We start from the raw sequence: 24,245 nt of genomic DNA, 5'->3' as shown, positions 1-24,245 counted from the left end.
CTCTCCAAGAGTAGGTTAAAAGCAATGGTTTCTTTTGTGTCTGTGTGTCAGAGCCCTTAGGTGTTGCTGCAGCTCAGAGACCTACAAGTGGAGGAGATTACACTGCAAGTCGGCTGGATGACCTCTAAGTGGTAGGCACTTATGCCGCACGTAGGCTGGGTTTGCGATTGATGTAGCTGTAGTAGACATTCATAAAAATAAAAAAAATATATAAACTGCTTACTCCGAGGTTGTGTTTAGGGTTGGGGTAGGAGTAAAATTGAATAAAACACAGCAGGTTACCGTGAGGTTGGGCCTAGGGCTGGGGTAGGTGTGATTTTAATAAACTGCGATAGGTTGTATTCTGTGCCATGTACGAGACATTGAATCAATGAAACCCACATGGAGGTTTGTTACTGTGAGGTTGGGTTAAGAGTTGGGGTAGGTTGGGAGGTTGATAAAACACAGCAGGAAACTGTGAGGTTGGTTTAAGGATTGGGGTAGGTTTGACATTCAAACATAACTGGTTGGACGCAGTGTCTTGTACCAGACATTAAATGAATGAAAACTCCAGGAGGTTTTTACAGCCCACTTGGGGCTGACCAGGTCGTTTGGAGCAGGCTCCGATTTCTATTTATACCTTTCTCAGTCAGGTAACTTCCTTTTCAGTAGTATGAGCGTCTGCACTGTGTGGCATATTTGCCGACGTATAACAGAGACTGAAACATTGCTCACACTTGTCTGAGGTGGTCATTTTGACTGCAATCTTGTTTTAGGTTGGCACTTTGTTTTTGAATATTGTCTGCTTTTCGAATGCGTATCTGTGCTGCAGTAGAACGCCTTAGCCTCACAGCAAACATTTTGGTTTACAAGCTGTCACTGCTGTCTTTCTGACTTTCTGAGACTTTCTCTTCTCCAGGAGGAGGTTGCAAACGTTAGAGTTAATTTTGTCAGAGCAGCTGCAGCACACCTGGGTGGAGGCCCACAGCTAGACTTGAGGCCAATCTTCATGCAGACCTTCCCTGGTGGTCTAGTGGTTAGGATTCGGCGCTCTCACCGCCGCGGCCCGGGTTCGATTCCCGGTCAGGGAACTTCCTTTTCACCTCCATGCTGAACTTTGAGGAGTGGTTAACTCACTTGGCGAAGGCAAGAAAGCGGCTCTGAGCGCAAAAGATGTCCTTCGAGCCGGAGTCGAACCAGCGACCTAAGGATTGCCATCATCTCACCTACAGTCCTCCGCTCTACCAACTGAGCTATCGAAGGCTTACGGGTCAGTTCCACAACCACATCCTATAAGGTAGCTGCTGGCCAAAAAGGACAGAAGCAAAAGCACTCAACCCTTCCCATACCGGGAGTCGAACCCGGGTCGCCTGGGTGAAAACCAGGAATCCTAACCGCTAGACCATATGGGAACTGCCACTCTTGAAACCCAGTCTTGGCACAAACTCCAGTTCATTCTGATCGCTGGCACGTCCCTGCTCCGCTTGCACAAGTGCCACTCATACACTTAGGCACTCTCTCATACACAGTTTCTTGGTTTCCGTAACCGAGAATCTTCTGATCCGGAGTCATAAGCGCTAACCTTTGTGCCACCGTCACTCTGTTCAGCACTTTGTTAGCACATTGCTTGAAGCAAGGACAAGGCTCTGTCAACCCGGAGTTCCTTCACCACACATTCTGCTTTGTTTTTATGGCAAGAGGTTGTGTGGATGGGATGCTCTTACAGGATTCCTGACAGTCCCTCCATAGAAGACCTGAGATCCAGGGTCGGAGACTCTCTCCTCTCCAAGAGTAGGTTAAAAGCAATGGTTTCTTTTGTGTCTGTGTGTCAGAGCCCTTAGGTGTTGCTGCAGCTCAGAGACCTACAAGTGGAGGAGATTACACTGCAAGTCGGCTGGATGACCTCTAAGTGGTAGGCACTTATGCCGCACGTAGGCTGGGTTTGCGATTGATGTAGCTGTAGTAGACATTCATAAAAATAAAAAATATATATAAACTGCTTACTCTGAGGTTGTGTTTAGGGTTGGGGTAGGAGTAAAATTGAATAAAACACAGCAGGTTACCGTGAGGTTGGGCCTAGGGCTGGGGTAGGTGTGATTTTAATAAACTATGCCACTGTGTGGCATATTTGCCGACGTATAACAGAGACTGAAACATTGCTCACACTTGTCTGAGGTGGTCATTTTGACTGCAATCTTGTTTTAGGTTGGCACTTTGTTTTTGAATATTGTCTGCTTTTCGAATGCGTATCTGTGCTGCAGTAGAACGCCTTAGCCTCACAGCAAACATTTTGGTTTACAAGCTGTCACTGCTGTCTTTCTGACTTTCTGAGACTTTCTCTTCTCCAGGAGGAGGTTGCAAACGTTAGAGTTATTTTTGTCAGAGCAGCTGCAGCACACCTGGGTGGAGGCCCACAGCTAGACTTGAGGCCAACCTTCATGCAGACCTTCCCTGGTGGTCTAGTGGTTAGGATTCGGCGCTCTCACCGCCGCGGCCCGGGTTCGATTCCCGGTCAGGGAACTTCCTTTTCACCTCCATGCTGAACTTTGAGGAGTGGTTAACTCACTTGGCGAAGGTAAGAAAGCGGCTCTGAGCGCAAAAGATGTCCTTCGAGCCGGAGTCGAACCAGCGACCTAAGGATTGCCATCATCTCACCTACAGTCCTCCGCTCTACCAACTGAGCTATCGAAGGCTTACGGGTCAGTTCCACAACCACATCCTATAAGGTAGCTGCTGGCCAAAAAGGACAGAAGCAAAAGCACTCAAGCCTTCCCATACCGGGAGTCGAACCCGGGCCGCCTGGGTGAAAACCAGGAATCCTAACCGCTAGACCATATGGGAACTGCCACTCTTGAAACCCAGTCTTGGCACAAACTCCAGTTCATTCTGATCGCTGGCACGTCCCTGCTCCGCTTGCACAAGTGCCACTCATACACTTAGGCACTCTCTCATACACAGTTTCTTGGTTTCCGTAACCGAGAATCTTCTGATCCGGAGTCATAAGCGCTAACCTTTGTGCCACCGTCACTCTGTTCAGCACTTTGTTAGCACATTGCTTGAAGCAAGGACAAGGCTCTGTCAACCCGGAGTTCCTTCACCACACATTCTGCTTTGTTTAAATGGCAAGAGGTTGTGTGGATGGGATGCTCTTACAGGATTCCTGACAGTCCCTCCATAGAAGACCTGAGATCCAGGGTCGGAGACTCTCTCCTCTCCAAGAGTAGGTTAAAAGCAATGGTTTCTTTTGTGTCTGTGTGTCAGAGCCCTTAGGTGTTGCTGCAGCTCAGAGACCTACAAGTGGAGGAGATTACACTGCAAGTCGGCTGGATGACCTCTAAGTGGTAGGCACTTATGCCGCACGTAGGCTGGGTTTGCGATTGATGTAGCTGTAGTAGACATTCATAAAAATAAAAAAAATATATAAACTGCTTACTCTGAGGTTGTGTTTAGGGTTGGGGTAGGAGTAAAATTGAATAAAACACAGCAGGTTACCGTGAGGTTGGGCCTAGGGCTGGGGTAGGTGTGATTTTAATAAACTGCGATAGGTTGTATTCTGTGCCATGTACGAGACATTGAATCAATGAAACCCACATGGAGGTTTGTTACTGTGAGGTTGGGTTAAGAGTTGGGGTAGGTTGGGAGGTTGATAAAACACAGCAGGAAACTGTGAGGTTGGTTTAAGGATTGGGGTAGGTTTGACATTCAAACATAACTGGTTGGACGCAGTGTCTTGTACCAGACATTAAATGAATGAAAACTCCAGGAGGTTTTTACAGCCCACTTGGGGCTGACCAGGTCGTTTGGAGCAGGCTCCGATTTCTATTTATACCTTTCTCAGTCAGGTAACTTCCTTTTCAGTAGTATGAGCGTCTGCACTGTGTGGCATATTTGCCGACGTATAACAGAGACTGAAACATTGCTCACACTTGTCTGAGGTGGTCATTTTGACTGCAATCTTGTTTTAGGTTGGCACTTTGTTTTTGAATATTGTCTGCTTTTCGAATGCGTATCTGTGCTGCAGTAGAACGCCTTAGCCTCACAGCAAACATTTTGGTTTACAAGCTGTCACTGCTGTCTTTCTGACTTTCTGAGACTTTCTCTTCTCCAGGAGGAGGTTGCAAACGTTAGAGTTATTTTTGTCAGAGCAGCTGCAGCACACCTGGGTGGAGGCCCACAGCTAGACTTGAGGCCAACCTTCATGCAGACCTTCCCTGGTGGTCTAGTGGTTAGGATTCGGCGCTCTCACCGCCGCGGCCCGGGTTCGATTCCCGGTCAGGGAACTTCCTTTTCACCTCCATGCTGAACTTTGAGGAGTGGTTAACTCACTTGGCTAAGGCAAGAAAGCGGCTCTGAGCGCAAAAGATGTCCTTCGAGCCGGAGTCGAACCAGCGACCTAAGGATTGCCATCATCTCACCTACAGTCCTCCGCTCTACCAACTGAGCTATCGAAGACTTACGGGTCAGTTCCACAACCACATCCTATAAGGTAGCTGCTGGCCAAAAAGGACAGAAGCAAAAGCACTCAAGCCTTCCCATACCGGGAGTCGAACCCGGGCCGCCTGGGTGAAAACCAGGAATCCTAACCGCTAGACCATATGGGAACTGCCACTCTTGAAACCCAGTCTTGGCACAAACTCCAGTTCATTCTGATCGCTGGCACGTCCCTGCTCCGCTTGCACAAGTGCCACTCATACACTTAGGCACTCTCTCATACACAGTTTCTTGGTTTCCGTAACCGAGAATCTTCTGATCCGGAGTCATAAGCGCTAACCTTTGTGCCACCGTCACTCTGTTCAGCACTTTGTTAGCACATTGCTTGAAGCAAGGACAGGGCTCTGTCAACCCGGAGTTCCTTCACCACACATTCTGCTTTGTTTTTATGGCAAGAGGTTGTGTGGATGGGATGCTCTTACAGGATTCCTGACAGTCCCTCCATAGAAGACCTGAGATCCAGGGTCGGAGACTCTCTCCTCTCCAAGAGTAGGTTAAAAGCAATGGTTTCTTTTGTGTCTGTGTGTCAGAGCCCTTAGGTGTTGCTGCAGCTCAGAGACCTACAAGTGGAGGAGATTACACTGCAAGTCGGCTGGATGACCTCTAAGTGGTAGGCACTTATGCCGCACGTAGGCTGGGTTTGCGATTGATGTAGCTGTAGTAGACATTCATAAAAATAAAAAAAATATATAAACTGCTTACTCTGAGGTTGTGTTTAGGGTTGGGGTAGGAGTAAAATTGAATAAAACACAGCAGGTTACCGTGAGGTTGGGCCTAGGGCTGGGGTAGGTGTGATTTTAATAAACTGCGATAGGTTGTATTCTGTGCCATGTACGAGACATTGAATCAATGAAACCCACATGGAGGTTTGTTACTGTGAGGTTGGGTTAAGAGTTGGGGTAGGTTGGGAGGTTGATAAAACACAGCAGGAAACTGTAAGGTTGGTTTAAGGATTGGGGTAGGTTTGACATTCAAACATAACTGGTTGGACGCAGTGTCTTGTACCAGACATTAAATGAATGAAAACTCCAGGAGGTTTTTACAGCCCACTTGGGGCTGACCAGGTCGTTTAGAGCAGGCTCCGATTTCTATTTATACCTTTCTCAGTCAGGTAACTTCCTTTTCAGTAGTATGAGCGTCTGCACTGTGTGGCATATTTGCCGACGTATAACAGAGACTGAAACATTGCTCACACTTGTCTGAGGTGGTCATTTTGACTGCAATCTTGTTTTAGGTTGGCACTTTGTTTTTGAATATTGTCTGCTTTTCGAATGCGTATCTGTGCTGCAGTAGAACGCCTTAGCCTCACAGCAAACATTTTGGTTTACAAGCTGTCACTGCTGTCTTTCTGACTTTCTGAGACTTTCTCTTCTCCAGGAGGAGGTTGCAAACGTTAGAGTTATTTTTGTCAGAGCAGCTGCAGCACACCTGGGTGGAGGCCCACAGCTAGACTTGAGGCCAACCTTCATGCAGACCTTCCCTGGTGGTCTAGTGGTTAGGATTCGGCGCTCTCACCGCCGCGGCCCGGGTTCGATTCCCGGTCAGGGAACTTCCTTTTCACCTCCATGCTGAACTTTGAGGAGTGGTTAACTCACTTGGCGAAGGCAAGAAAGCGGCTCTGAGCGCAAAAGATGTCCTTCGAGCCGGAGTCGAACCAGCGACCTAAGGATTGCCATCATCTCACCTACAGTCCTCCGCTCTACCAACTGAGCTATCGAAGGCTTACGGGTCAGTTCCACAACCACATCCTATAAGGTAGCTGCTGGCCAAAAAGGACAGAAGCAAAAGCACTCAAGCCTTCCCATACCGGGAGTCGAACCCAGGCCGCCTGGGTGAAAACCAGGAATCCTAACCGCTAGACCATATGGGAACTGCCACTCTTGAAACCCAGTCTTTGCACAAACTCCAGTTCATTCTGATCGCTGGCACGTCCCTGCTCCGCTTGCACAAGTGCCACTCATACACTTAGGCACTCTCTCATACACAGTTTCTTGGTTTCCGTAACCGAGAATCTTCTGATCCGGAGTCATAAGCGCTAACCTTTGTGCCACCGTCACTCTGTTCAGCACTTTGTTAGCACATTGCTTGAAGCAAGGACAAGGCTCTGTCAACCCGGAGTTCCTTCACCACACATTCTGCTTTGTTTTTATGGCAAGAGGTTGTGTGGATGGGATGCTCTTACAGGATTCCTGACAGTCCCTCCATAGAAGACCTGAGATCCAGGGTCGGAGACTCTCTCCTCTCCAAGAGTAGGTTAAAAGCAATGGTTTCTTTTGTGTCTGTGTGTCAGAGCCCTTAGGTGTTGCTGCAGCTCAGAGACCTACAAGTGGAGGAGATTACACTGCAAGTCGGCTGGATGACCTCTAAGTGGTAGGCACTTATGCCGCACGTAGGCTGGGTTTGCGATTGATGTAGCTGTAGTAGACATTCATAAAAATAAAAAAAAAATATAAACTGCTTACTCTGAGGTTGTGTTTAGGGTTGGGGTAGGAGTAAAATTGAATAAAACACAGCAGGTTACCGTGAGGTTGGGCCTAGGGCTGGGGTAGGTGTGATTTTAATAAACTGCGATAGGTTGTATTCTGTGCCATGTACGAGACATTGAATCAATGAAACCCACATGGAGGTTTGTTACTGTGAGGTTGGGTTAAGAGTTGGGGTAGGTTGGGAGGTTGATAAAACACAGCAGGAAACTGTGAGGTTGGTTTAAGGATTGGGGTAGGTTTGACATTCAAACATAACTGGTTGGACGCAGTGTCTTGTACCAGACATTAAATGAATGAAAACTCCAGGAGGTTTTTACAGCCCACTTGGGGCTGACCAGGTCGTTTGGAGCAGGCTCCGATTTCTATTTATACCTTTCTCAGTCAGGTAACTTCCTTTTCAGTAGTATGAGCGTCTGCACTGTGTGGCATATTTGCCGACGTATAACAGAGACTGAAACATTGCTCACACTTGTCTGAGGTGGTCATTTTGACTGCAATCTTGTTTTAGGTTGGCACTTTGTTTTTGAATATTGTCTGCTTTTCGAATGCGTATCTGTGCTGCAGTAGAACGCCTTAGCCTCACAGCAAACATTTTGGTTTACAAGCTGTCACTGCTGTCTTTCTGACTTTCTGAGACTTTCTCTTCTCCAGGAGGAGGTTGCAAACGTTAGAGTTATTTTTGTCAGAGCAGCTGCAGCACACCTGGGTGGAGGCCCACAGCTAGACTTGAGGCCAACCTTCATGCAGACCTTCCCTGGTGGTCTAGTGGTTAGGATTCGGCGCTCTCACCGCCGCGGCCCGGGTTCGATTCCCGGTCAGGGAACTTCCTTTTCACCTCCATGCTGAACTTTGAGGAGTGGTTAACTCACTTGGCTAAGGCAAGAAAGCGGCTCTGAGCGCAAAAGATGTCCTTCGAGCCGGAGTCGAACCAGCGACCTAAGGATTGCCATCATCTCACCTACAGTCCTCCGCTCTACCAACTGAGCTATCGAAGGCTTACGGGTCAGTTCCACAACCACATCCTATAAGGTAGCTGCTGGCCAAAAAGGACAGAAGCAAAAGCACTCAAGCCTTCCCATACCGGGAGTCGAACCCGGGCCGCCTGGGTGAAAACCAGGAATCCTAACCGCTAGACCATATGGGAACTGCCACTCTTGAAACCCAGTCTTGGCACAAACTCCAGTTCATTCTGATCGCTGGCACGTCCCTGCTCCGCTTGCACAAGTGCCACTCATACACTTAGGCACTCTCTCATACACAGTTTCTTGGTTTCCGTAACCGAGAATCTTCTGATCCGGAGTCATAAGCGCTAACCTTTGTGCCACCGTCACTCTGTTCAGCACTTTGTTAGCACATTGCTTGAAGCAAGGACAGGGCTCTGTCAACCCGGAGTTCCTTCACCACACATTCTGCTTTGTTTTTATGGCAAGAGGTTGTGTGGATGGGATGCTCTTACAGGATTCCTGACAGTCCCTCCATAGAAGACCTGAGATCCAGGGTCGGAGACTCTCTCCTCTCCAAGAGTAGGTTAAAAGCAATGGTTTCTTTTGTGTCTGTGTGTCAGAGCCCTTAGGTGTTGCTGCAGCTCAGAGACCTACAAGTGGAGGAGATTACACTGCAAGTCGGCTGGATGACCTCTAAGTGGTAGGCACTTATGCCGCACGTAGGCTGGGTTTGCGATTGATGTAGCTGTAGTAGACATTCATAAAAATAAAAAAAAATATATAAACTGCTTACTCTGAGGTTGTGTTTAGGGTTGGGGTAGGAGTAAAATTGAATAAAACACAGCAGGTTACCGTGAGGTTGGGCCTAGGGCTGGGGTAGGTGTGATTTTAATAAACTGCGATAGGTTGTATTCTGTGCCATGTACGAGACATTGAATCAATGAAACCCACATGGAGGTTTGTTACTGTGAGGTTGGGTTAAGAGTTGGGGTAGGTTGGGAGGTTGATAAAACACAGCAGGAAACTGTAAGGTTGGTTTAAGGATTGGGGTAGGTTTGACATTCAAACATAACTGGTTGGACGCAGTGTCTTGTACCAGACATTAAATGAATGAAAACTCCAGGAGGTTTTTACAGCCCACTTGGGGCTGACCAGGTCGTTTGGAGCAGGCTCCGATTTCTATTTATACCTTTCTCAGTCAGGTAACTTCCTTTTCAGTAGTATGAGCGTCTGCACTGTGTGGCATATTTGCCGACGTATAACAGAGACTGAAACATTGCTCACACTTGTCTGAGGTGGTCATTTTGACTGCAATCTTGTTTTAGGTTGGCACTTTGTTTTTGAATATTGTCTGCTTTTCGAATGCGTATCTGTGCTGCAGTAGAACGCCTTAGCCTCACAGCAAACATTTTGGTTTACAAGCTGTCACTGCTGTCTTTCTGACTTTCTGAGACTTTCTCTTCTCCAGGAGGAGGTTGCAAACGTTAGAGTTATTTTTGTCAGAGCAGCTGCAGCACACCTGGGTGGAGGCCCACAGCTAGACTTGAGGCCAACCTTCATGCAGACCTTCCCTGGTGGTCTAGTGGTTAGGATTCGGCGCTCTCACCGCCGCGGCCCGGGTTCGATTCCCGGTCAGGGAACTTCCTTTTCACCTCCATGCTGAACTTTGAGGAGTGGTTAACTCACTTGGCGAAGGCAAGAAAGCGGCTCTGAGCGCAAAAGATGTCCTTCGAGCCGGAGTCGAACCAGCGACCTAAGGATTGCCATCATCTCACCTACAGTCCTCCGCTCTACCAACTGAGCTATCGAAGGCTTACGGGTCAGTTCCACAACCACATCCTATAAGGTAGCTGCTGGCCAAAAAGGACAGAAGCAAAAGCACTCAAGCCTTCCCATACCGGGAGTCGAACCCAGGCCGCCTGGGTGAAAACCAGGAATCCTAACCGCTAGACCATATGGGAACTGCCACTCTTGAAACCCAGTCTTGGCACAAACTCCAGTTCATTCTGATCGCTGGCACGTCCCTGCTCCGCTTGCACAAGTGCCACTCATACACTTAGGCACTCTCTCATACACAGTTTCTTGGTTTCCGTAACCGAGAATCTTCTGATCCGGAGTCATAAGCGCTAACCTTTGTGCCACCGTCACTCTGTTCAGCACTTTGTTAGCACATTGCTTGAAGCAAGGACAAGGCTCTGTCAACCCGGAGTTCCTTCACCACACATTCTGCTTTGTTTTTATGGCAAGAGGTTGTGTGGATGGGATGCTCTTACAGGATTCCTGACAGTCCCTCCATAGAAGACCTGAGATCCAGGGTCGGAGACTCTCTCCTCTCCAAGAGTAGGTTAAAAGCAATGGTTTCTTTTGTGTCTGTGTGTCAGAGCCCTTAGGTGTTGCTGCAGCTCAGAGACCTACAAGTGGAGGAGATTACACTGCAAGTCGGCTGGATGACCTCTAAGTGGTAGGCACTTATGCCGCACGTAGGCTGGGTTTGCGATTGATGTAGCTGTAGTAGACATTCATAAAAATAAAAAAAAAATATAAACTGCTTACTCTGAGGTTGTGTTTAGGGTTGGGGTAGGAGTAAAATTGAATAAAACACAGCAGGTTACCGTGAGGTTGGGCCTAGGGCTGGGGTAGGTGTGATTTTAATAAACTGCGATAGGTTGTATTCTGTGCCATGTACGAGACATTGAATCAATGAAACCCACATGGAGGTTTGTTACTGTGAGGTTGGGTTAAGAGTTGGGGTAGGTTGGGAGGTTGATAAAACACAGCAGGAAACTGTGAGGTTGGTTTAAGGATTGGGGTAGGTTTGACATTCAAACATAACTGGTTGGACGCAGTGTCTTGTACCAGACATTAAATGAATGAAAACTCCAGGAGGTTTTTACAGCCCACTTGGGGCTGACCAGGTCGTTTGGAGCAGGCTCCGATTTCTATTTATACCTTTCTCAGTCAGGTAACTTCCTTTTCAGTAGTATGAGCGTCTGCACTGTGTGGCATATTTGCCGACGTATAACAGAGACTGAAACATTGCTCACACTTGTCTGAGGTGGTCATTTTGACTGCAATCTTGTTTTAGGTTGGCACTTTGTTTTTGAATATTGTCTGCTTTTCGAATGCATATCTGTGCTGCAGTAGAACGCCTTAGCCTCACAGCAAACATTTTGGTTTACAAGCTGTCACTGCTGTCTTTCTGACTTTCTGAGACTTTCTCTTCTCCAGGAGGAGGTTGCAAACGTTAGAGTTATTTTTGTCAGAGCAGCTGCAGCACACCTGGGTGGAGGCCCACAGCTAGACTTGAGGCCAACCTTCATGCAGACCTTCCCTGGTGGTCTAGTGGTTAGGATTCGGCGCTCTCACCGCCGCGGCCCGGGTTCGATTCCCGGTCAGGGAACTTCCTTTTCACCTCCATGCTGAACTTTGAGGAGTGGTTAACTCACTTGGCGAAGGCAAGAAAGCGGCTCTGAGCGCAAAAGATGTCCTTCGAGCCGGAGTCGAACCAGCGACCTAAGGATTGCCATCATCTCACCTACAGTCCTCCGCTCTACCAACTGAGCTATCGAAGGCTTACGGGTCAGTTCCACAACCACATCCTATAAGGTAGCTGCTGGCCAAAAAGGACAGAAGCAAAAGCACTCAAGCCTTCCCATACCGGGAGTCGAACCCGGGCCGCCTGGGTGAAAACCAGGAATCCTAACCGCTAGACCATATGGGAACTGCCACTCTTGAAACCCAGTCTTGGCACAAACTCCAGTTCATTCTGATCGCTGGCACGTCCCTGCTCCGCTTGCACAAGTGCCACTCATACACTTAGGCACTCTCTCATACACAGTTTCTTGGTTTCCGTAACCGAGAATCTTCTGATCCGGAGTCATAAGCGCTAACCTTTGTGCCACCGTCACTCTGTTCAGCACTTTGTTAGCACATTGCTTGAAGCAAGGACAGGGCTCTGTCAACCCGGAGTTCCTTCACCACACATTCTGCTTTGTTTTTATGGCAAGAGGTTGTGTGGATGGGATGCTCTTACAGGATTCCTGACAGTCCCTCCATAGAAGACCTGAGATCCAGGGTCGGAGACTCTCTCCTCTCCAAGAGTAGGTTAAAAGCAATGGTTTCTTTTGTGTCTGTGTGTCAGAGCCCTTAGGTGTTGCTGCAGCTCAGAGACCTACAAGTGGAGGAGATTACACTGCAAGTCGGCTGGATGACCTCTAAGTGGTAGGCACTTATGCCGCACGTAGGCTGGGTTTGCGATTGATGTAGCTGTAGTAGACATTCATAAAAATAAAAAAAATATATAAACTGCTTACTCTGAGGTTGTGTTTAGGGTTGGGGTAGGAGTAAAATTGAATAAAACACAGCAGGTTACCGTGAGGTTGGGCCTAGGGCTGGGGTAGGTGTGATTTTAATAAACTGCGATAGGTTGTATTCTGTGCCATGTACGAGACATTGAATCAATGAAACCCACATGGAGGTTTGTTACTGTGAGGTTGGGTTAAGAGTTGGGGTAGGTTGGGAGGTTGATAAAACACAGCAGGAAACTGTGAGGTTGGTTTAAGGATTGGGGTAGGTTTGAAATTCAAACATAACTGGTTGGACGCAGTGTCTTGTACCAGACATTAAATGAATGAAAACTCCAGGAGGTTTTTACAGCCCACTTGGGGCTGACCAGGTCGTTTGGAGCAGGCTCCGATTTCTATTTATACCTTTCTCAGTCAGGTAACTTCCTTTTCAGTAGTATGAGCGTCTGCACTGTGTGGCATATTTGCCGACGTATAACAGAGACTGAAACATTGCTCACACTTGTCTGAGGTGGTCATTTTGACTGCAATCTTGTTTTAGGTTGGCACTTTGTTTTTGAATATTGTCTGCTTTTCGAATGCGTATCTGTGCTGCAGTAGAACGCTTTAGCCTCACAGCAAACATTTTGGTTTACAAGCTGTCACTGCTGTCTTTCTGACTTTCTGAGACTTTCTCTTCTCCAGGAGGAGGTTGCAAACGTTAGAGTTATTTTTGTCAGAGCAGCTGCAGCTGCAGCACACCTGGGTGGAGGCCCACAGCTAGACTTAAGGCCAATCTTCACGCAGACCTTCCCTGGTGGTCTAGTGGTTAGGATTTAGCGCTCTCACCGCCGTGGCCCGGGTTCGATTCCCGGTCAGGGAACTTCCTTTTCACCTCCATGCTGAACTTTGAGGAGTGGTTAACTCATTTGGCGAAGGCAAGAAAGCGGCTCTGAGCGCAAAAGATGTCCTTCAAGTCGGAGTCGAACCAGCGACCTAAGGATTGCCATCATCTCACCTACAGTCCTCCGCTCTACCAACTGAGCTATCGAAGGCTCACGGGGAAACTCCACAACCACATCCTATAAGGTAGCTGCTGGCCAAAAAGGACAGAAGCAAAAGCACTCAAGCCTTCCCATACCGGGAGTCGAACCCGGGCCGCCTGGGTGAAAACCAGGAATCCTAACCGCTAGACCATATGGGAACTGCCACTCTTGAAACCCAGTCTTGGCACAAACTCCAGTTCATTCTGATCGCTGGCACGTCCCTGCTCCGCTTGCACAAGTGCCACTCATACACTTAGGCACTCTCTCATACACAGTTTCTTGGTTTCCGTAACCGAGAATCTTCTGATCCATAGTCATAAGCGCTAACCTTTGTGCCACCGTCACTCTGTTCAGCACCTTGTTAGCACATTGCTTGAAGCAAGGACAAGGCTCTGTCAACCCGGAGTTCCTTCACCACACATTCTGCTTTGTTTTTATGGCAAGAGGTTGTGTGGATGGGATGCTCTTACAGGATTCCTGACAGTCCCTCCATAGAAGACCTGAGATCCAGGGTCGGAGACTCTCTCCTCTCCAAGAGTAGGTTAAAAGCAATGGTTTCTTTTGTGTCTGTGTGTCAGAGCCCTTAGGTGTTGCTGCAGCTCAGAGACCTACAAGTGGAGGAGATTACACTGCAAGTCGGCTGGATGACCTCTAAGTGGTAGGCACTTATGCCGCACGTAGGCTGGGTTTGCGATTGATGTAGCTGTAGTAGACATTCATAAAAATAAAAAAATATATATAAACTGCTTACTCTGAGGTTGTGTTTAGGGTTGGGGTAGGAGTAAAATTGAATAAAACACAGCAGGTTACCGTGAGGTTGGGCCTAGGGCTGGGGTAGGTGTGATTTTAATAAACTGCGATAGGTTGTATTCTGTGCCATGTACGAGACATTGAATCAATGAGGAGGTTGGGTTGGGAGGTTGATAAAACACAGCAGGAAACTGTGAGGTTGGTTTAAGGATTGGGGTAGGTTTGACATTCAAACATAACTGGTTGGACGCAGTGTCTTGTACCAGACATTAAATGAATGAAAACTCCAGGAGGTTTTTACAGCCCATTTGGGGCTGACCAGGTCGTTTGGAGCAGGCTCCGATTTCTATTTATACCTTTCTCAGTCAGGTAACTTCCTTTTCAGTAGTATGAGCGTCTGCACTGTGTGGCATATTTGCCGACGTATAACAGAGACTGAAACATTGCTCACACTTGTCTGAGGTGGTCATTTTGACTGCAATCTTGTTTTAGGTTGGCACTTTGTTTTTGAATATTGTCTGCTTTTCGAATGCGTATCTGTGCTGCAGTAGAACGCCTTAGCCTCACAGCAAACATTTTGGTCTACAAGCTGTCACTGCTGTCTTCCCAGGAGAGTGGCTGTACTGGTTTCTTCTGGAAGTCCTGAGGGATGTACGGGACCAAGATATGAGAGCAGTTGGGGCAGACTTTGAACCCAGGGGAGCACCACACAGGCTCTGTGCTGGCAGCCCCAGAAACTTGATCCACTCCAAAGTAGAACCAAACAACTCTGGCAGGGGCAAACTGCAACTGCAGTGCACTGACTGAGAGCAATGCAATAAATCCTGATCGAGCCAGCCAAAAGTCGAATCTAGAATCTTCTGATCAGTCAGACACGTTATCCATTGCGCCACTGGCACACAGTGTGCAAGGAGTGCTCAGTAGCATGCTGTTTGGAAAGAGCACATGGCCCGGTAAACATGGAGGTCCTTCAACGCATGCTGTGCTTTGTTGTCATGGCAAGTTGTGGTGTCGATAGGATGCTTTTACACAGAGCATGTGACAGTCCCTCCGTAGAAGAACTTTGAACCAGGCTCTGAGACTTTCTCTTCTCTAGGAGGAGGTTGCAAACATTAGAGTTATTTTTGTCAGAGCAGCTGCAGCACACCTGGGTGGAGGCCCACAGCTAGGCTAGAGGGCAACCTTTAGCCAGGCCTTCCCTGGTGGGTCTTGTGGTTAGGACTTAGCGCTCTTACCGCTGTGGCCTGGGTTCAATTCCTTGTCAGGGAGCTTCCTTTTCACCTCCATGGTAAACTTCGAGCAGTGTTGCCGATGATCTCTTCACGAAAGCAGCTCTGAATGCAAAAGATGTCCTTCGAGCCGCACTGTAAGACGTAATAAGACACTCTGGCACAGACATCCAGTCTGCACGCTGGAATACACGCTATTATCTCATGGTTGAGACGCAGCTTCAAAAATTAGTTTCAAACCGGAAGTACAAATTTGCTTGAAATAACGCAAAAACAACCAATTTACACTTTTTAGTGAAATATTTGTGTCCTAATAGTGTTTTTAGTAGTGTGGGACACATATATGACTGTCAACAGCTCAAAAAATGTGTTTTGGAGTTTCGTGACCCTTTAAGGTACAAATGGTAGAGAAAATACACACATGAAAATCTTACTTTGTTTTTCTTCTAACTAAGTATATTTTTATATGTTTTGTTGTTTTGTCTCAAATTATTTTATGTAGGACACAAATGCCTCAAATGCAGCTTTAACATCATTGGAATAAATTATATTTTAACATATTCAAATGGAAAAGCTAACATATTAAAAAGGAATAATTATTTACAAGGTTACTTTTATATCTGCATTTTTATAAACTAAAGCAGTTTTGTCCCAAACTTTTGAAAAATAGTCCATGTTGTCTTTATATTTTTAGATGCTTCATTTATTACTGATTTTACTTTATGCTTTCAAAATATGTAACTATGCATTTGAAGTGATATTGTGCTATTTTGCTACATAGTAGAAGTGAACTAGTTTTGTTTTGTGTTAAAGCCACAATGGCCCTGCATAAAAGTGCTTTACTGGGACCTTATAGGCACATTTTGTGCCTGGACTCAACTTAGTATTAGTGGGACCTAACTTGTTAATTACTAAATGCCCACAGAGCATGCTCATAGGACATACTTCTGACCCAGATAGTATACCTATACTTCGCCCATTGTGGCTATATACCCACTTTGTGTGGACTTGCTATGGGCCCTCAGTGAACTTCTGTTTCGAGTGGGCCAGCCCACATTTTGGTCTAGCGACATTGTATATGTTTTTGGTATAGACATGTTAGTTTGGGAATTTGTGCACTAAAACTGTACACTCAAGTACATGAAGGTGAGCTTAAGCAAACTGCATTAAACATTCAAAACTATTGTATAATAGGCTTAGAGAGACAATAGAAAAGCATATCTTAATTAAGATATAAATTGGATCCAATTAAAATATTGTAGAAATTGTCCTAAAGGATTTTCCTGTATTGTACTATAAAATAATCCTATAGGAATGGTTGCAAAATATGATGAAAATTCTAAAATAACTCCTTCAAAGAAATCTGATAGGATGCTTCTTTTGTGTCTGTATAATTGTAAAAGTTAGACTGATTTAGATCAGAAATCCACTACATGTTCATTAACTGAAAACACAGCTGAAGGTGCTACAATTAACACATAAACACCCTAGACAGCACAGCACAGCACCACTGCTTTTTTCTGTGACAGACATAGATCTCGTCTAGGATTTAAACCCAGGACCTTTTGCACCCTAAGTGAGAATCATACCCCAAGACCAATAAGCCATGTAGAAGTGCTTGGCAGAGCCAGAAAAAAATTCTGTGAAACCGGTCCAATCTACTTTTTGTTCATGTTGTTTTTGTTACGCAACTCCCTGGATCCATATTACAGTTCAGAGGCAGTAAAAAACGGCCCAGTGGCCTAATGTTTAAGGCACCAGCCTTCAAAGCTGGGGATTGTGGGTTCAAGTCCCACCTGGGTTGTCTTTGATGCAGTTTTTTGAAGTTGGCTGTGCAGCACAATCCAGTGTGACCTTCAAAAAACTAGGTTCATACTCTTAGGTCAAAAAGACATTATAATGGAAAACTCTTCAGAGAAGCTGATTTGTCATTAGTTGCACACACCAGATCGTCTGAATGCAATAGGGATCCTAAAGTGCTGTTCTCTGAGTTACAAGAACTTCCTGAGTCATACAACAAATATAGCAAATGCTACACTCTAAAAAATGCTGGGTTGAAAACAACCCAATTTGGGTTATTTTGTAACCCAGCGCTGGGTCAAAAAGGGACAAACCCAACGCTGGGTTAATTTGACCCAGCAGGTTGGGTTACACGTCTAACCCAGCATGCTGGGTTGTGATTTTAACCCAACTATTGGTTAAAAATAACTACACTGCTGGGTTGAAAGTAACCCAAAATGGGTAGGAAATTTAATCTAGAAACTTTGGTGATTAAAATTACTAAAATAAAAACAATTCACAGTGATACATACTTCAGAAATAGAATTTTATTTGACAAAAGATGTAAAAATGTGTCCATCTGGATTTGAAACATATTCACCTTAGCATTAAGATTTTTTTAAGAAAATGTATCAAACTGCATAACAAAAACACTGACTTAAGTCAGACAAATAACTTAAGAAAAAGAAATTTGAAATATAAAAACTTTTCATAACATTTGCATCAATCATCTGTAAGAATTAATTGCAATGTAAGTGCAGAGTAGAGGAAAAATAAATGCAGAATAATGAAAAAAAAACATCTTGACAGAAGATTCACTGAAAAATACAAATGTGTACACAAACATCTACATATCCTAACATATATAAATCATCAACTTTAATGTAGAAAGAACGTAATGTAGAATTAATAATAATAAAAAGGCACCAAAGGAAAAAAAAAGTTTAGATTAGGAAAAAAGAAAACAATTTAAAATAGAAAATTTTAAATAGGTAAATATTTCAAAACTTTTACAATCATGTGCAAACATCCGTAAAAAAGTTGCAATCTAACTGCATTGTAGAGGAAAAATATTTAGAATAATGAAAGTGCATAAAACTGACTGAAGTCAAACTTACTTCTAAGAAAAAACATTTAAAGTATGGAACCATTTCATAACGTGCACAAACATTTATATGCATCACATTAACATACCATGTGACAAAAAATGTCACAATAGGTCATCAATACAATTAATCGCAGTACGATTCAAGAAACTGAAGTAATGTAACTGATAGAAGTAGAAGAAACAGAGTAGACTGTAGAAGTAACAGAGTACAAGTTGAAGTACACAAAAACCAAGAAAGCGGTAAGGTTACAGTATTATTACTGTTTTTCAGCAAAAATGAATGCTCGCAGAACTCTTACTGCCGGTGTCTCCTCCCCAGGAAGTCCATACACCACAGTCTGTAGAAACTGCCACACCAGGGAACACTGCTTGGGGTAGTTCACGTCAAAAATGTAAAATGCTTTAAAGCAAATGTCCACTGCAGCAAGTAATGTGCTTTGCTCAAGTGCTGTGCCATTTATTATAGCAAAGTCTTGAAAGTTGTGGTTGTCTCCAAGCATGAGCACGTAAGGAGATTCAATGGACTCTTTTGAACGAAGGTATTCAGCCATATTGGTCCCAATCTGAAAAATAAATAAATAAATAATGGTATAGATTCATTAAAAACTTAAAAATGTTAAAGTTAAACCAACTAAAAGTTCAGCTAACACACTGCAAAAAAGTTGATCTTAAATTTTTCGCCTTTCTAGTCATAATATTTAAAAATTCTAAAATCAAAAACAATTTTCTAGACAAGCAAACATGATGTCTTATTTAAAGAAATAATATGCCAAAATTAAGAGAATTTTTCCCTAAAAATAAGCAAAATAATCTGCCAAAGGGGTAAGCAAAATAATACTGTCATAAGGAAAAACAAGATTATTTTGCTTACCTCATTGACAGATTATTTTATCATTTATCATTATTTCTTAAAACAAGACAGTATGTTTTGCTTGTCTAGAAAATTATTCTTGATTTTGGAATTTTTATATATTTGGACGAGAAAGAAGATGAAAAATCTAAGTAAGAAAAGCATTTTTTGCATTGTGTTGGCATTAGGGCACGAATTTTTGGCCCGGGTGCAGATGACTCAATGCAAAAACACAGTTCTTTTACAATGTTATTTTTTTTTTTAATATAATGTCAGCTTAATGTAACATCAAATTTTGTCTTTATTTACTCAACCCTTTGTCATTACAAACTCCAATTTGTAATAAAAGCTGAGAATTTTCTGTACATACCCCTGTCTACGCAACTACCACTTAAGATAACGAAATGAACATCCATTTAAATTTTTGTTCAGATATTCTAAAGAGACTTTGCTTTATATGATCAACAAATTAAATGTAGGCTTTTTAATTACATACAGCTGTGATCAGAGAACAAGCAGAAGCACAAGCATGCTTTTTGTCTCACAAAGCAGTCAAGGACACATGCTTGAGATTCTGTTTTAATTTAATGTTTATTTTAAAAAGCTATTGTGTCTCTTCAGAAAATGTTGTGTATACTTAACTGCTCAATTAATGTGGATTATTTTTTACAGACACTTTATACTTTTTTTGAAGCTTTAAAGTAGACTTGCTGCAATAGTCGGTGATGTCAGTGTTCAAGGAGAAGTCCACGCCCAGAGCAAAATGCTCATGCCTTTCTTTGTTCAGTTGTAAAAAAGGTTTTTTGAGGAAATCACTTTAAGATATAGATATGGTGTACCGATTTTGAATTACCAAAATGCAATTTAAATGTGGCTTTAAACATTCCCAAATGCTGTTGTAACTGATCCCAGCTGAGAAAGAAGGGTCTCATCTAGTTAAACTATCATTATTTTCATTAAAAAAAAAAACTTTTTATGAAACAAACTGATCATTTTGATAGAGAAGACTCTTTCTACTCAGCTGGGATCATTAACAACCACATTAGGGATCATTTGAAGCTGTATTTCAACTACATTTCTGAAGTTTAAACTAAAAAAAAAAAAAACTTTCTGACTGAAGAAAGAAATACATTAACATTCAAGATGACATAACCTGCAAATCTTTGTTCTGGAAACTGAAAAGTTGACTTCTCCTTTAAGACTGACATTAAGAAGAGCAAGAGGATAATGGAGGAAGCAGTAGTCATACTGGGTAGAAGAGCACAATCAGCACACCTCTTGAAAGAAGAGGGAGACAAAAATGAAAAGGAAGCTGGCACTGAGCCACAGCCCTCCATTATTACCGGTGTTGTGACACATCAATAAACCAGTGAAAAAAATTGCGTCAAACCTACTTCAAAGTGCTACTGACACTATCAATAAAGGGACAAAAATCTCTCAAATTTTTAAAATAATGTAAAAAAAACATTAATTTGTCATTTAACAATAAATACATACAATGGGTCCTTTTCACATTAACAAGAATCTCAGACGTGGAAGTCATCATCATTTTGAAAACTTTATAGGGTTGATTGGGAGATAACGAAAAATATAATTTTTGTATTTGGTCTAATGACAAAAGTAAAAATAAAAATCTAATCAAACCAAATTAGTTTCCAAGACTTTACCAAATAAGGAAGAATAAATCATTATTCTCTTTCAATTCCAGTTTTTTTAATAAACATCCTCGCTGCAGTGTTAATTACAGTTATTATAATTTCTCTATGAAAAGGGCCCATACAACGTATTATAAATGCTTTACATCATGTAGTTTTAGCAGTAGCTGTTAACTTACAGGCTGTATGTCAATGAAGGCTTTCCTGGTTTCTAGGAAAGTGGGTTTGAACGTTTTTCTTTGTACACATGCGTTGGAAGGATTACAGGAAGGAGTTACATGGCGATGTCACTCTGTCTCTCTTTAAAATAAAAAACACCCAAAGTTCAAAAAATGTAAATTAACTGCAACAAAAGTTGACTGAAATAAATCTACATACAGTATATTACATTAGTTTCTAAAATTAAGAAATACTTAACTATTAAGAAATACTACACTAAAAATGATAATGAAAATTGTCATTACTAACAGTCATTTTTATATTAAGGGGCAATATTCACAATCTAACCTTTTTGGGATTGATGGGGAAGTAACTAATTTCATAAACAGTTTGCTGAATGCCTATTACCTGCTGACATTGTTTCTATGTCGTGAAGTAGTTTAAGAGCTTGTTTTTGTTTGCTGGCAACCTGAAGAATCTTATCCTTAAACACTGGTACCCAATTTTCTGTGAGTTTTGAAGCACAGTCTGGATTCAAAATTAAAAAATCCTGGGATATCTAAAAAGCAGAAAACAAAGACAAACATGGCAAAAGTTGTAAAACAAAATGAAACGTACTTAGCCAATGAACTTAGTTAAAAAATTTTCCTACCATGCCTGGAGTGTCGAGAAGACGTGGATACTCTTTGGCTATTTCCATTATCGTTTTGGATCCATCGTCACGAATCCATTTTGCCCTTTGAATCGCTGTTTCTTTCATGTACTGCTCGACCTGACTTGCTGGCCAGATATTATTTCTGAGCCACTCTATCATTTGAGTTGCTCTTTCCAAGTCCACATTCGAATCTGTTGTGAGAAGAACCATACATCACAAACATACAGCAATTAATGTTGGCAAATAGAGATCATATTCATATCAAACAGTGACAAATGGGTCAACATTTTAAATGATACCCAACCCTACACATATGTACCCACATACCAGGCAAAGTAAAATTACTGCTGTCTCTTGGGTTGTCTGAACAAACTGGCTTTTGTCTTCCTCTTCTAATCTTTTTGCGCACATTCCGAAGACGCTCTTCAAGGAAGCCTGTGGCAGGTCTGTGAAATCTACCTGGACTGAACCATGCCTCCTTGTGTTAAAAAAATACAAAAACAGAATTAGAAATTAACACTGGACCAATTTACCCAGAGTTCCAGAACTAAGGTAACAGTGACATTAGTTGTGTTGAAGTACATAAATGCACAAACAGAAAAACCCTCAAACAGTCCATAAAATCGGGCTCCATAAAGTCTGAAATCGTTGAAGGACATTACAAATTAAAGCACCCTGTTATTATTGTTTGTAATGTGCTTTTTGATTTTCTTTATTATTTACTTCTTACATGACTTAAGTACTTATTGTTTTCCATTTTATTTTTAATTTGTAATTATTGTTAACAAGTATGTACTTGTAACATGGTAGTTAAATAAGAAAATACAGAGAAATGTAAGATTCTTAATCAGATTTGTAATAAGTAATCAGATTGTGAGATACAGAAAAAAATAATAATCTGTCTTTGACACTGTACTCACATAGCCTTTACCCTGGCAATCCTTAAGGCATGGAAATTGTTCGACTATTGACGAAGCCAAGGTGACTTTTGTTGCTCCACTTGGACTAAAAGAAACAATATTCTGATTTTTTAAAAGATACTACATATGTACACATTTAAGATCTCAAACAATATTTTTAGCATTAAATACATTACTTAAATTTGTACTTACTTTTCTCCAAAGCGCTCAATTAGATGTGAAACCAAAATACGAACCATCGATTGTCTTTCTTTAAGCGAAATGCAGTTGCTTTTTTCAATGGCATCCACAATACTGCTGCCACAGGATGTTGCTGTAAGGATGTCTCTTACATTCTAAAAAAAAACATTTAAAAATAAATATTAAATTAAAATTAAATGTGTTTGATAAATGTTGATTCGTCCTGAAATAAAGTGAAACGGCTATACGTCGTGTTTGCTGGCCTCACACTGTGAGGAGTGTGTTAGACCTACCTGTTTGTGATTTTGTTTTCTTGCGTGTCGCCTTCATGTTTCGTCACGGAGCACATGCTCTTTGTTTTGACAGTTCGCCATGTGCTCTTCCGTCAGCGTTTCCTTTTCCCCACCTCCTTGTTATTCACTTATTAAGCAATGATTGTCACCTGTAGCTCCTTGATCTTCTCCTCTATTTAATTCTCGCTTGCCTCCTTGTCTTTGTCAGACCGTCTTGTGTGTTTCGCGAGCTCACTCGCTCTAGACCCGCGTTTGTCCTGTCCTGTCCTGTCTTGTGTATCTATCTGGCTCCATAGAGATTAGTTTCGGTTTTCGTTCGCCCTCTCTGCTCATCTCTCTTCTGCCCCGTCAGGCTATCTTCGGTGTCATTGCTTGTGGCGCTCGGACTCCATCGTCTGCCGACATCCGGCCACCGGCAGCTGCTCGTCTTCCGGCTGCTCCGCCCACGAAGCCTGGAAACTCACCACCTCCACGAGTCCGCCACCTTGTGGACATTATATTGTACTACAGTCCAGTACTAGTTACTGCTGCCTGAATTACCCGTTTTATTCAGTGCTTTTTCTTTTATATTTTTGGATCCTCTGTCTGAGGCATTTTTGATTTTTGAAGTTAAAATAAATCTTCACCTGCATTTTGAATCTGTGGTTTCTCCCTGACACACACATCTGTCAGCCACTCAGTCAGCACGTCACCTTAAAGGGTAAACAAATGTTGCATAGCTCTACTATGGTTACAAAAGGTTCACGCTGTTATAATTCACTTACCCTTTAATACGTTTTAGTGTAAATATTACCTGCTATTAAAAAAATAAAATGTTTTGAGTAAGAAGCTATAATATGTAGCCGTGGCGGGATGAATTGTGGCGTGGTGCCCCGCCATGGAACAATGTATGTAGCAGAAATCATGGCATGTAAATATATATATATATATATATATATATATATATATATGTGTGTGTGTGTATAAATAAATAAATAAATAAATATATATATACACACACACACACACACGGTTTCCGCTACATTCATTCTTCCATGGTGGGGCGCCACACCAAAATTCATCCCACCATGGCTACATCACAGCTTCTCACTCAAAACATTTTATTTTTTTAATAGCTGGTAATAATCGCACCAAAACACATTAAAGGGTAAGTGAATTATAATAGCGTGAACCTACTGTTGCGTGAGGCCAGCAAACATGACGTATATTCGTTTCACTTTACTTCAGGAAGCATTAATGCTACTCTGTAGGTCTATTGGAGACATTCATAAATATTTCTAGCAAATTTAATAAATGTTAGTGACACACTCTTACATAAACGCACTAAAATCACACTCAGCACCATTTGTTTGAGAGGGCACAAGACCTGCGCGCTCTTGAAGCGGCTTATATTTGAGGGGGCATACAGAAGTTTTGTGCACGAGCAGAGGAAATTGAC

At 43.1% G+C, this 24,245-nt stretch overlaps 3 protein-coding genes and 24 non-coding genes across 29 annotated transcripts in view; 10 read left to right on the top strand and 17 right to left on the bottom strand.

Moving 5' to 3' along the window:
* The window catches only part of LOC137490940 (uncharacterized), a 627,578-nt gene that overhangs the window by 239,542 nt on the left and 363,791 nt on the right, over positions 1-24,245 (top strand). The gene's annotated exons all lie outside the window — the stretch shown is intronic.
* The window catches only part of LOC137490961 (protein NLRC3-like), a 372,316-nt gene that overhangs the window by 288,134 nt on the left and 59,937 nt on the right, over positions 1-24,245 (top strand). The window lies entirely within an intron of this gene.
* On the top strand, positions 999-1,070 carry trnae-cuc (transfer RNA glutamic acid (anticodon CUC)). Its single transcript has one exon. It is a non-coding gene; the product is annotated as a tRNA-Glu (tRNA).
* trnay-gua (transfer RNA tyrosine (anticodon GUA)) lies at positions 1,156-1,242 on the bottom strand. Its single transcript is given in 2 exon segments — positions 1,156-1,191; positions 1,206-1,242. It is a non-coding gene; the product is annotated as a tRNA-Tyr (tRNA).
* On the bottom strand, positions 1,320-1,391 carry trnae-uuc (transfer RNA glutamic acid (anticodon UUC)). Its single transcript has one exon. It is a non-coding gene; the product is annotated as a tRNA-Glu (tRNA).
* On the top strand, positions 2,428-2,499 carry trnae-cuc (transfer RNA glutamic acid (anticodon CUC)). The gene has a single exon. It is a non-coding gene; the product is annotated as a tRNA-Glu (tRNA).
* On the bottom strand, positions 2,585-2,671 carry trnay-gua (transfer RNA tyrosine (anticodon GUA)). The gene is given in 2 exon segments: positions 2,585-2,620; positions 2,635-2,671. It is a non-coding gene; the product is annotated as a tRNA-Tyr (tRNA).
* Positions 2,749-2,820, bottom strand: trnae-uuc (transfer RNA glutamic acid (anticodon UUC)). Its single transcript has one exon. It is a non-coding gene; the product is annotated as a tRNA-Glu (tRNA).
* On the top strand, positions 4,188-4,259 carry trnae-cuc (transfer RNA glutamic acid (anticodon CUC)). Its single transcript has one exon. It is a non-coding gene; the product is annotated as a tRNA-Glu (tRNA).
* trnay-gua (transfer RNA tyrosine (anticodon GUA)) lies at positions 4,345-4,431 on the bottom strand. Its single transcript is given in 2 exon segments — positions 4,345-4,380; positions 4,395-4,431. It is a non-coding gene; the product is annotated as a tRNA-Tyr (tRNA).
* Positions 4,509-4,580, bottom strand: trnae-uuc (transfer RNA glutamic acid (anticodon UUC)). The gene has a single exon. It is a non-coding gene; the product is annotated as a tRNA-Glu (tRNA).
* On the top strand, positions 5,948-6,019 carry trnae-cuc (transfer RNA glutamic acid (anticodon CUC)). Its single transcript has one exon. It is a non-coding gene; the product is annotated as a tRNA-Glu (tRNA).
* trnay-gua (transfer RNA tyrosine (anticodon GUA)) lies at positions 6,105-6,191 on the bottom strand. The gene is given in 2 exon segments: positions 6,105-6,140; positions 6,155-6,191. It is a non-coding gene; the product is annotated as a tRNA-Tyr (tRNA).
* On the bottom strand, positions 6,269-6,340 carry trnae-uuc (transfer RNA glutamic acid (anticodon UUC)). Its single transcript has one exon. It is a non-coding gene; the product is annotated as a tRNA-Glu (tRNA).
* trnae-cuc (transfer RNA glutamic acid (anticodon CUC)) lies at positions 7,708-7,779 on the top strand. Its single transcript has one exon. It is a non-coding gene; the product is annotated as a tRNA-Glu (tRNA).
* Positions 7,865-7,951, bottom strand: trnay-gua (transfer RNA tyrosine (anticodon GUA)). Its single transcript is given in 2 exon segments — positions 7,865-7,900; positions 7,915-7,951. It is a non-coding gene; the product is annotated as a tRNA-Tyr (tRNA).
* Positions 8,029-8,100, bottom strand: trnae-uuc (transfer RNA glutamic acid (anticodon UUC)). Its single transcript has one exon. It is a non-coding gene; the product is annotated as a tRNA-Glu (tRNA).
* Positions 9,469-9,540, top strand: trnae-cuc (transfer RNA glutamic acid (anticodon CUC)). Its single transcript has one exon. It is a non-coding gene; the product is annotated as a tRNA-Glu (tRNA).
* On the bottom strand, positions 9,626-9,712 carry trnay-gua (transfer RNA tyrosine (anticodon GUA)). Its single transcript is given in 2 exon segments — positions 9,626-9,661; positions 9,676-9,712. It is a non-coding gene; the product is annotated as a tRNA-Tyr (tRNA).
* On the bottom strand, positions 9,790-9,861 carry trnae-uuc (transfer RNA glutamic acid (anticodon UUC)). The gene has a single exon. It is a non-coding gene; the product is annotated as a tRNA-Glu (tRNA).
* On the top strand, positions 11,229-11,300 carry trnae-cuc (transfer RNA glutamic acid (anticodon CUC)). Its single transcript has one exon. It is a non-coding gene; the product is annotated as a tRNA-Glu (tRNA).
* trnay-gua (transfer RNA tyrosine (anticodon GUA)) lies at positions 11,386-11,472 on the bottom strand. Its single transcript is given in 2 exon segments — positions 11,386-11,421; positions 11,436-11,472. It is a non-coding gene; the product is annotated as a tRNA-Tyr (tRNA).
* On the bottom strand, positions 11,550-11,621 carry trnae-uuc (transfer RNA glutamic acid (anticodon UUC)). The gene has a single exon. It is a non-coding gene; the product is annotated as a tRNA-Glu (tRNA).
* Positions 12,995-13,066, top strand: trnae-cuc (transfer RNA glutamic acid (anticodon CUC)). Its single transcript has one exon. It is a non-coding gene; the product is annotated as a tRNA-Glu (tRNA).
* trnay-gua (transfer RNA tyrosine (anticodon GUA)) lies at positions 13,152-13,238 on the bottom strand. The gene is given in 2 exon segments: positions 13,152-13,187; positions 13,202-13,238. It is a non-coding gene; the product is annotated as a tRNA-Tyr (tRNA).
* Positions 13,316-13,387, bottom strand: trnae-uuc (transfer RNA glutamic acid (anticodon UUC)). Its single transcript has one exon. It is a non-coding gene; the product is annotated as a tRNA-Glu (tRNA).
* Positions 17,516-23,204, bottom strand: si:dkey-207l24.2. The gene is given in 10 exon segments (XM_087249239.2): positions 17,516-18,441; positions 18,443-18,658; positions 20,780-20,841; positions 20,844-20,900; positions 21,168-21,318; positions 21,412-21,605; positions 21,742-21,892; positions 22,335-22,419; positions 22,527-22,669; positions 22,808-23,204. Coding segments are annotated over 9 exon segments (1,014 nt in total). The 5' UTR covers positions 22,574-22,669; positions 22,808-23,204; the 3' UTR covers positions 17,516-18,390.

Source organism: Danio rerio, chromosome 4 (assembly GCF_052040795.2).
Source record: "Danio rerio strain M-AB ecotype USA chromosome 4, GRCz13ab, whole genome shotgun sequence".
Classification (NCBI taxonomy): domain Eukaryota; kingdom Metazoa; phylum Chordata; class Actinopteri; order Cypriniformes; family Danionidae; genus Danio; species Danio rerio.
Note: the sequence above shows the minus strand (reverse complement) of the source record. Positions and strands in the feature narration are given on the sequence as shown.